This window comes from Chanos chanos, chromosome 6 (genome assembly GCF_902362185.1).
Source record: "Chanos chanos chromosome 6, fChaCha1.1, whole genome shotgun sequence".
Classification (NCBI taxonomy): Eukaryota; Metazoa; Chordata; class Actinopteri; order Gonorynchiformes; family Chanidae; genus Chanos; species Chanos chanos.
In genome coordinates this window covers 8345541-8356180 of record NC_044500.1, presented here as the reverse complement: position 1 = coordinate 8356180, position 10640 = coordinate 8345541, and the positions used below count along the sequence as shown (strand labels likewise).

At 44.6% G+C, this 10640-nt stretch overlaps 1 protein-coding gene across 2 annotated transcripts in view; it reads left to right on the top strand.

Moving 5' to 3' along the window:
- Positions 1-325: 325 nt before the first annotated feature.
- Positions 326-10640, top strand: part of prkd2 (protein kinase D2) — a 32419-nt gene continuing 22104 nt past the window's right edge. Inside the window, exon 1 of one of the 2 annotated variants that reach the window (XM_030776481.1) lies at positions 326-646. In XM_030776481.1, coding sequence (XP_030632341.1) covers positions 326-646 — 321 coding nt within the window. The remainder of the gene's footprint in view (positions 647-10640) is intronic. The other variant, XM_030776482.1, reaches the window with a different exon arrangement.

The window sequence follows — 10640 nt, the reverse complement described above, 5'->3', positions numbered from 1 at the left end:
GTGTGAAAACAGAGCTCAGAGAGAGAGAGAGGGGGAGAGAGAGAGAGAGAGAGCGAGAGAGAGAGAGAGAGAGAGAGAGAGAGGGGTAGCAGAAAAAAAAGTGACGCTTCCTGGCTGGGGATCACTCTTTTATAGCCCTCAGGGAAGGGGGGGGGGGTTACAACTCAACTCAAAAGCTGGACTAACTACCACTGTTTTGTTTTGGTTTTTTTGACTGAGTGTGTAGGTGTGTGTTTGATTCCTTCACACTCCCCTCACCTCTAAGTCTAATTCTTCTCTTTTTTTTTTTTTTTTTTTTCTGTGAGTAACTCTAGAGCTCACAGGCATGGCTAACGCTAGCCCTTGCATGTCCACTGGACCCATCTCTCAAGTCTTCTTTCCTCAGGGGGGAGCATCACCCCCGGGGTCTGTGGTGATGCAACATGGGACCCCTCTTTCGGTCCCCGCGTCCAATGCCCCCGGGTTACCCCCCATGGACATGACACCAGCCCTGGGAGGGGTGTCCTCCTTGCCCTCTGTCCCCATCATGCCGGCAGGGGTGTCCTTCATCATCCAGATCGGACTGACCCGCGAGTCTGTTCTGTTACCCCAAACAGCCGACCTGGCCTACGTCAAGCAAATCGCCTGCTCCATCGTGGACCAGAAGGTAAGCGCTAACCAAACATCTACCTGTTACACGGGCTCCTACCATTAGCGTGTATATAAGCGTTTACACGGAGAATCCTGAAAGTAAACGGTGTTGAGCACACATCCAAAATGATAGAGTTGAAACGTTGGCCCTGAGTACGTACAGAATATGGAGATGTGTTTGGGGTTGTTATTACACAATAACATATACCAAATTCTTGGAGCTAACATACTGTTGAAAAACTTAGTGGGGCGTCTAAAAGTTTTACTACAAGCAACACAGGGCAATTTGCTGAAACCATGGTGTATAGATAGGATCGGTAACATTAAGTAAAACGAAGACATACACACACACACACACACACACACACAGCACCACATAATGTTGCGAGTCTTACTATTTGAGCCTTGAGAGCTCTGTCCAAACATCCTGCACTGATACGGAGTGCTTGGCTGAAGCCTCTGTGGAAACTTTTAAAAATGGAAAGAAAGGAGAGAAAAAAAAATGATAAAAGGACTATTGATTAAGGGTCCAAAAACATTACCTCATTGGTAAGAGTGGCACCATTGCTCCATTAGGCAGCACTTACAGTGTCCAGCCAAACACGCCAGACATGGAAAATTAAATGGATGAACTTTCCTCATCCTTTAGAAACCGAGCACAACCCACCTACTCCAGGAGATGAAGGCAGGACAGCCATTCGGGAACAAGGCCTTTCAAATTAGTTGTGGTAGTGAGAGGTTGAGATTTTATCAGCCAATTAGAGTGCCAGATGATTAGATTAGCAGATTTCCAGAACTTTCTCCTGAATGTTGGCTTTGGGCTGGTTTAAAATGGGGGGGGGGGGGGGGGGGGGTGGCCAGCAGAGGAAGGGGGGTTGGGGTGAGGGGGTTTCCAGGAAGAATTAAAAAAATAACTTTAATCTGGCTTTGTGGAAATCTCCAAACAGAGGTGCAGTGTTAAGAGTTTTGTTTAGAGTTATTCCACTGCACACACGCACGCACACACACACACACACACACACACACTCTTCTTTTTTGCAGTCGGATTCCTTAAACGCTGACATTCCATCTTTTTTACATTGAGGGTAAACTTGTAGGTCAGGTCCTGTAAGTGACGATTCCGTTCCTCCGACAGACCAAGCCCTTTGTGTTGAACTGCGTTGAACGCTTAAAGCGCAAATGACATGATCGCCTTTGCTACTGTCGCATATGTAAAGCGCTGACCAAGAATAGCTCCAAATTAGGTAACATTTTTTTTTTCTTTTTCTCTTTGCACGTTAAAGTGAATTTGGATTTTGGCACTTCTTCCTCAGTACCACGTCCAATCCATTCCCTCCTTCTCTCTCTCTGTCTCTCTCTCTCTCTCCTCAGACACGGTGAGTCATGGTTCACTGTGTTTATTTAAACAACTGCTTGTGTTCCACAGACACATTTTTCCATTCAGCATCCCACTAGCCCCCCCCCACACCCCCCCAGTTCCCAAAACCCCATGGTAACCATGAGTGACGCCTCAGTCCGCCTGGCAGTGTCATCCTGCACTCTTCCCTGCCGTTCTCAGTTCAGATGAAATATTCATGCACGCGCACATGTGTTTGTGTGTGTGTGTGTGTGTGTGTGTATATATATATATATACATATGCGTGTGTTAACGGGGGACGTCCCGCAGTTGGCTCTGTCTCTCTGTGGTTCTGTCCGAACGCAGTATACGTGAGCCGTCCATTGTTTTGCAAACATAAAGGGGAGGAAACAAGGCCTGTTTCCGTACCGAGGCGGGAAGCCACAAGCGTGGGCCGATGCCTGTTCTTCTCCTCCATCTCCTCCTCCTGCCCGGGCCCTCTCCCTTAGGATTTCTCCTCTTTCTCTCTCTCTCTCTCTCTCTCTCTCTCCTCGTCCTCCCCTCTTTCTTGCACACCGATCCTTTCTCACTCCTTCTCGTTGTTCCTGCCAGGTTGTTTTTTGTTTTTTTTTTAATTTTATGGGGTTTCCACTCTCCGTAGGGGTATGGGGGGGGGGGGGTTTTCGGTGGACGGCGCTGGTGGAATGCTTTCCTGTGAACTGCAGGATGTTGCTAGGATTCCTCTGTGTTTCATGTCGTGGCGTGAATCAGGCCTACAGGTTTAGATTAATACCATCTAAGCAGGACAACAGCAATGTCTTCCATTAGTTCAACCCAGCCCCTCTGAGTCTGGCTTTGGCTTGTCAGATAAAGCAGAATAAACGCATCTGAAATTAATTCGATATATTTTTAGACAAACATCTTGCTCAATTTATTGGTTTATTCTTTAGAACACATTAGAACACTCGTTTTAAATAAGGCACTGACAGGTCAAAATTTTTTGCTGTGTGTTGTTCCATGAAAATTGGCTACAGCCTCCAAACAAGTTTGAAGGGAAAAGTCTCTTCGTTTCTTTAAACAACTTTTTTTTTTTTTAGACGGAAGCCGAACGATGCAAAGACGGCGTGAGTCGTTAGACGGCAGATGGATTCCTTCCACATAGTGTCTTTCGGTTGAGTCAGTTTTAACACAGTGACCTAAATAACATTCTGAGCTAAGCAATGACGCCGCTGAACATGCTGGTGACGGCCGTCCTGTGCAATCTTGTCTTTGTTTTAGCATCTGTGATTGTTCTTCATAGACGAACGTGTTAGTCACGTCCCGAGGTGTCATCTGTCAGTCGCAGGTGTGGCAAGTCTTAACAATATACGCCGCACTGTTTGCCTACGCCACCCTCTCCACCCCCTATGAGACGCACTGCAGTATACATTTCCAGCATGTTATCAGATGTGGAGAAAAGATTATGAGAGAAAGAACAAAAGAAAGAAAGAAAGAAAGAAAGAAAGAAGGAAAAAGAAAGGAGGAAGAGAGAGAGAGAGAGAGAGAGAGAGAGAGAGGGGTAAAGTAGTAGTAGTATGGCTGGGGGGTGGTCAGGTGGGGGTCTCTATCCCCAGCTGCAATGGAAAGTTCCAGACCTTGCATTGTTTCCACCTCCGTTCTGGAATGCTAAGTTCCTTTATCTGACTCCCTGGAGGAGAGCTTACTTGGGAACGGGATCACACCAACACACATCCCTGTTTACCACAGTCGTGTTGTGCTTCTCTCTGACCCATGGCCATGAAGAGGCGGATGACACAGATAAACAAAGTTAATCACCTGATGCAAAAAAAAAAAAAAAAAATCAAAACAATACTGTATCATTCATTAGTACAGCATTCCAGAAATTTCCAATCCACCTCAAAACCAAGCAAACACCATAATTGCAAGAAAACAAGTTTAGCCTCAGTTGGTTCCACTGAAACTTCCACTGATTCAAGCACAGATGGACATTCCGCCGCGTCCTGTTGCTACAGTTCTTTAGATTCCATTATGCTATCTCCTTACTCTTTTTCTAGTCATTCGTGTAACCTCTAATTTACGAACGATGTGGCGGACACAGAAAATATCCCTTGGAATGGAGGTTAAATGGTACTGAAAGATTTTGATACACGACATTTGACTCCGACGTGAGGAGGTCACATGCGGTAGTGTGGTGACTCTTGGGCAGGGCTTTGATGACAGAAGGCAGTAATCGGGAGCCCGGAGCAGTGATGTCACCTCCATCTCAGTTACAGCGCCATTCAAAACGTTTTTATTGGAGGTTCTGGAAAGAACCGGAATAGAAGCGGCACTCCCGGCTCTTGACGTTGAAACGGGAGGACGCTTCAGGGCGAAGGCCAAAGGAGCACGGTCAGCCGTAAAACGGGCGTTTTTCTCTGTCCTTCGTCCATTGTGAACGTGGCCGCGCGGGGAGACGCCGTGTCGGGTGTCAGAGGAGGAAACCCCGGTAATGGCGCATGGTATGCCACCTGCGTACCACCGCTGAACTGTCACGCTCATTTGCATGGTGCCACAGATAGGAGCTTTGCATGGCACAACTGTATTTCCTGACTCTGCTATCTCTCTATATCGAACACTATTTGACTATTCAAACCACTGCTCTCACTTGGGTGTGTGTATCAACAGATGGGGTGGAGGGGAATGCTAGAGACAAAAGGGCACAGACACGCAGAATCTGGCAATAAGAGAGAAAGAGAAAAAGAAAGAGAGACATTCCTGTTACCTGTTTTTCTCACTTCACAAGTATTATCAAACAAACTGTTCCCCCGGCAGGCTCCGTGTTGCTTTGAGATATAAGGATAACCCATTTCACGGAACAGCCATATAGACAAGGTATATTTCTTTTGGGTTTTTTTTGTCTGAAATGTCTCTGGGGGTCTGCTATATGAGGTCACAGATGGTTCCCATTACCTGGGGCAACAGTGGTCAGTCACACACGGCACTGTGGGTAACAGCAAGCCACTATGTCAGTATGTGTGTGTTCCACAATACATTCTTACAACACACACACACACACACACACACACACACACACACAAACAGTTGAAAGCACTTTTCAGAGACGCATGGGAGGCATGTAGTGAGTAAACAAGCAATTTGGCTGACAGTGGAAGCCATAAAACGCGTCACAGCAGAGAGCGGCCGGGATTAGGAGGAAACAAAGAGAGAGTAAGACAGGAAAAGCAACTGGAAGAGAGAAGATAGAGAAGAAACAAAGCATTACCCATACAGTTTTTTTTCCTTTAAACACACACGATTTAAAACAAACGATTAACTTCTGTTATACAAAGCAAAGCATAAAAAAATAAAAATAAAAAAAAAAAAGCTTAACAGACCAAACGTAAAACTGTCAGAAATTCAGTTGGTCTGAGAATGTTTTCTCGTATCAGTGCAGGTGACTGGCTTAAAACACACACATAGATAAGGCTGTATCTCAGTTTGACCATACGCTTTACCTGAGGAGACAATTTGCATATTTATGATGGTTGTTGCTGGTGATCCTCAGGGGAAACTAGGATATCCAATCATCAAACTCAGCTCTTTGCATTTTGTTTTGGGTTTTTTTTGAGAGAGAGAGAAAGAGAGAGAGAGAGAGAGAGAGAGAGAGAGAGAGAGAAACGCACAAGATCACGGGGCGAGATAGATAAAGTTTTGAGATTTGAGGAGATACTGGATTGAAACGTGTGTTGGATTTGGATTAAAGTGTGTAGACAGACTGCGTTTGTGTGTTGGGGGAGAGGGTGGAGTGGCGTTGACTTGTGTGTGTGTGTTTGTGCGTGTGTGTGTGTGTTACAGCCAGGCTTTGATGGGTGGGTCACCAGAATGAGTAAATATATGACCTCATAGCCAAGAAGAACTCTGGCAAAGAAGTGAGAGAGAGAGAGAGAGAGAGAGAGAGAGAGAGAGAGAGAGTGAGTTTTTTTATTCGGGCTTGATTACTTCTCTCTCATCTTTTCCTCCCACTTTCTCCATCGCTCCAAAAAAAGCGATCTCTCACTTTTATTTCCTTTCTGAAGAGACTTGGCTACAGTGAATGAGGGGCTTGAGGGACTGGGTGAAACATTCCTATCAGTTTACCTGCTCTCTCACTTTTCATGGACATGGCCACAAAAGCCTATTTCAGTGCAATGGAGCGTATTCCATTTAGCCCCCACCTCATCCCCCCCCCTCGCTCTCATTCTCTCTCTCTCTCTCGCTCTCTCTTTCCTCCCCTTCTCTCCCTCCTTCTACCAGCCACCGCTCTCCTGTTACCACTCTGTCCACTGAATAAAAAGGGGTGCTTTGTTTCTGTTCAATCTCTCCAGGCCGAAGCTGCACACAGTGTGAGTCTGTGTGTGTGTGTTGGACTCTGAACACACCCACCCCCACCCACCACCCAGACTCCAGGCACTCTTGCACGCCACCCAAGAGTCCTAATGAAATCACTGTATGTGTGTGTGTGTGTGTGTGTGTGTGTGTGTGTGTGTGTGTGTGTGTATATGTATGTGTGTGTGTGTGTGTGTGTGTGTGTGTGGACGTAGGGAGCCAACCTGAGAGGTTCAATCTTGTGCTTAGCCTCATTTTTTATGTCTGTTGTGTTCAGTTGGAAGACTCTCTTATCTGTTTCAGCGTTAGTGAACTTGTTCTGCGTTACATCCAGTCAGTCAGTTTATGTACAACACTACCCCCCCCCCAAAAAAGTCCCTTTGTAGAGCTCATATAGGGTTTGAAACTGAAGGTGAGTTAACCAGTAACGCCTCATAAAAGATTCTGATCTCACTGTTAATCTGCTGACCTCAGGCCACAGTAATGACAGGCTGTAGTTTTTTCCAAAAAGAAAAAAAAAAAACTCCTCAGTAAATAAAACAGAAACTTTGTTATTGTCAGTCAGTAATCCATTAAACAATTCAAATAGGATACAGATCAGGTTTCTTGCAACACTATGCATTTAACTTTTTTTTTTCTGTAATAATGTCTCTGACAGTTTTATGACAGCATTTCTGTCTGTCTGTTTCCTTTTGAATTAGATACATACATTTTATGAGTTTGGCAACTTAAAGATGCATACGTCAGCACACGCTTTTACATAATATGGGCGTGTTTACAACAATGCTAGAGTGTACTGAACTTCATGACACGTGTGTTCATTTTACACGGTGCTAGACTCAATACAATGTGTGTGTGTTTGTGTGTGTGTGTGTGTGTTTACAATACCTGTCTATCTGTGTGTATCATCACTCTTTCCATTCCTTCCTTAGGCTGTCCTGCTGACCAGAACGTGCTCAGCTATGAGCTTGCCATTTGTGGAATGTAAATTTGGCCTTTCCGCTGTTTTCCATGACAGTTGAACGCTTTTGCTCCCCATCTTTGTGCTAAGTCACGACTCAGAAGAAAACTCAAAGCCCAGCGGTCGACTATATATTTATGCTAACCTGTCACGGCTAAATTAAACTGTGGCTTGTTTTATTACACTGTAATGGAAGATGGATGCATTACCATAAATCATCGTTGGTTGATATAGCTTAGACAAACTGCAGGGCTTTCCTTCTGCCATCCACGCGCAGAATGCCGGATTTAAACAACCAGCTACGGCGGCAGTTAAAACTACCACACATTTCGCTAACAAAAAAAAGACCACTGAGGGACTCATTAGCTCTTTTGGGCTAATTACAGTTGTTGATTTTATATTATATACATGTTATATGTCAGCTACTTTATTTAACTCTAGCTGATAAGCAGTCATAAAAGAAACTTACCGTAGAGTAAAAATCTTATGTCATTTTTTTTTCCACTACCACCACAGAGTATGTGGAACCAGCTAACGCTAGAGGTTTTCACTCTGGTTCCACTTCCTCTCCTCCTGACGTTCGGGGAACCAACCGTGACTTTTACCGTACTGTTTCAATCCGTTTATACCCGAAACCCTTTCGCTGTGACCACACTGAGGGCTGTTGAAATGTGCCAGGATACACCACGATGACAATTTTCCTTAATGTGTCATTTTTGAATACTCACTCTGGGTGCACAAATGGAGTTGTTACTGCCACTGAAAAGCAGCTAAAATAAAAGCAGTTTTTCACATTAGGTGGATGACACAAGAAACACTGCTCTTAAATGACAAAGTTCTCTGTCACCAGTTTAAGTGTCGCCTCTTTTTCTGGGCCCTTTCTCGTAGCGGAACCAGGCTATCAGATTGGTGTCACTGCTTAAGCTTGATCCTGGTACCATGTGGTAGTGGAAAAATGACTGGATTATAGGTACCAAGATTGCTCCAATCCCTGTAGATAAGTACTTTACTTGACTGGGGTTGTCCTGATGTTGGGCGGAAAGTGGAGAGTTCCCGCTATTTTGTGCTTCTTGTGTGAGATTACAACTCTTGAAACATAGTCCCCTTTATATCCATGTGCCAGTCTGAAAAGCCTTCATGGTTGCGTGGTTTTGAAGAGTTTGAATGGCTTAGTATGACAGTTTATGGTGAAACTTTTTTTCCCTACATTGTTATGATTTATGGTTTAAATGGTAAATGGATCCCCAGTCTGTTATGTGGACATGTTTTCTCACGATTCTCTCTCTCTATCTTCGTCTTCGTGGTTTTTTTTTTTTTTGACGGCAAGGGAATATTCTCCATGCCGTGAGTTGAGCTTGTGAGTCGTGCGGATGCAAACAGGAAGATGGCCTCTTAACCTCAACCCTGACGTGAACATCACAAGAGTTTACTTTATCTACCCGGCTTCCTTGTTTTCGGGACTCTTAGCAGTGGGTGTAACGGTTGCTGTGTAAGCCGTCGTTGCTTGAACCGTGCTTTTTCCTTTTCCAAACTTTTAACTTAGACTTCCTGTCAGTGCGTTCTGTCTGTCGATTCTCAACACTACTGTGCTTTACACCAGATCCCATGAAGATGGTCACGTCACAGATCAGAGGTTTGTCAGTTCGCTAACGTTATGAGTGCTAATTTCATTAGTTTATTGTTCTGTTCAATACACGCGCTACGTATTCCCCTCAGTATCAAGGAAAAAGGATTTGGCTTTTGCTGTTTGCAAAGCATAAGATGAAAACACTACATGAAAACATTCAAATGTTAATACACAAGAATTTGTTCTGCCCTTCAGATTGGTCAATAGTTCCCAGTGATTTGCATAGTCGTGAAAGGTTAAACTGCAGATTTGAGTTGGCCCGCTTGTCTCTGACGGGGAATTTTGTTTATTTGAATGTAGAATACGCATAATTGTGAAAACGCTTGTTCGAGGGTGGGAAACTGAGCGTCCAACTGTGACATTTTAAGGGGAAGATTAGAGAAGTTCAAATAACATCATGGTACCATTCTTTCTGAGTGTGTACATATATTTGCGTTCGTATGAGCTCTGACGTCATTTCGCTGTACCAACACCTTCCTAAACGCAGAATGCTGTCATCTTAACGCCGCGGGAAGGTGGTGCCCGAGGGCAGAAGAATAGTCGGCATTCCTGCCGTCTTTCTCACTCTTCAACACTTGTGATCTCATGCACTCTAAAAATAGCCTCGCTGGTAATACATTTGTTCCGTCACGCAGGCAGACAAAAGGCCACTAAAATTCCCGCGTAGAGCCAAGTCGTTGTTGGGTGATAATGAAGGCAGGGTACTGACGTCCTCGCACCGATATCTCCATGGCAACGTGTCATTAAACACCCATCCATGCCAAAAAGGACAGGGAAGCATTTTAATCGGCCGCGTTTACATTCAGAGATAGACATCGCTATCACTGTTCGGTTATTAGTATCTCAGGGCTTGACAGAAAGTCGACAGTGAAGTTTGCGAGGCTGTGACTGAACGTTAGAGGATGTTGTTTTGCTTGTTCTCAAATTACCTGTTTTTCAGTGGAACTTCTCGTCTGTCTTTGTTTTGTAGCTTTTGTTCAGTCCGTTTCCAGAAAGGGGTGCTTTTCCACACGCTTTATTCCGTCAACCTTCAAACATCCATATCTTGAAGCCTCACATCTTCATGTAAACAGTAGACTTGTTAATTATAATTAAGTATAAAACTGATAGCTAATGAACGGAGATAAAAGCTATTTCAAGTAGTTCCGCTTCAACGAGCTAGCTGATGGAGAACAAAAGACAGGGGAAAACACTGATTGCAGGACGGGCTCAGATGTTTTCCCATCTCATTCAACGTTTGTTTCTGTTCCTAGTTATGTCATTAATGGGCTTATCCAATGGCGTCCACATTGTTTCAGTCCTCGTATAAGTTGAAACTTCCCCTTGCTAATTTGGTGCACTGAAGCGGCGCTTATCAGAACCGCTTCATTTGATCTCTGCAGGAACAGAAAAGCCTCTGTTCAACTTTCCAGCTGTGTTTATTTGTTAGCATCTACCAGGGGCGCCGCTAGAAATTTTGGGCCCTATGAAAGAATGTATTATCTGCCCCCCCTCCCCCACCCCCAAAACCTTAATAGTGTTATTAATACTGTTCTGTGAAAGCCCCCTGTTAGTGCTGGGCCCTTGGAACTGTCCTAAGCCCCCAACCCCCCCATTATGGCACCCCCAGCATCTGCTAACACAGGAAGAGGTGACGAGGTCATTGATCAGTCATGTGTCAAACCTTACACAGTAGCTGTGAGGCAGTGGAACTGCATACTGAACTATAGCTCACTGGTTGTGTATCTGGTTTCTGATTTTGT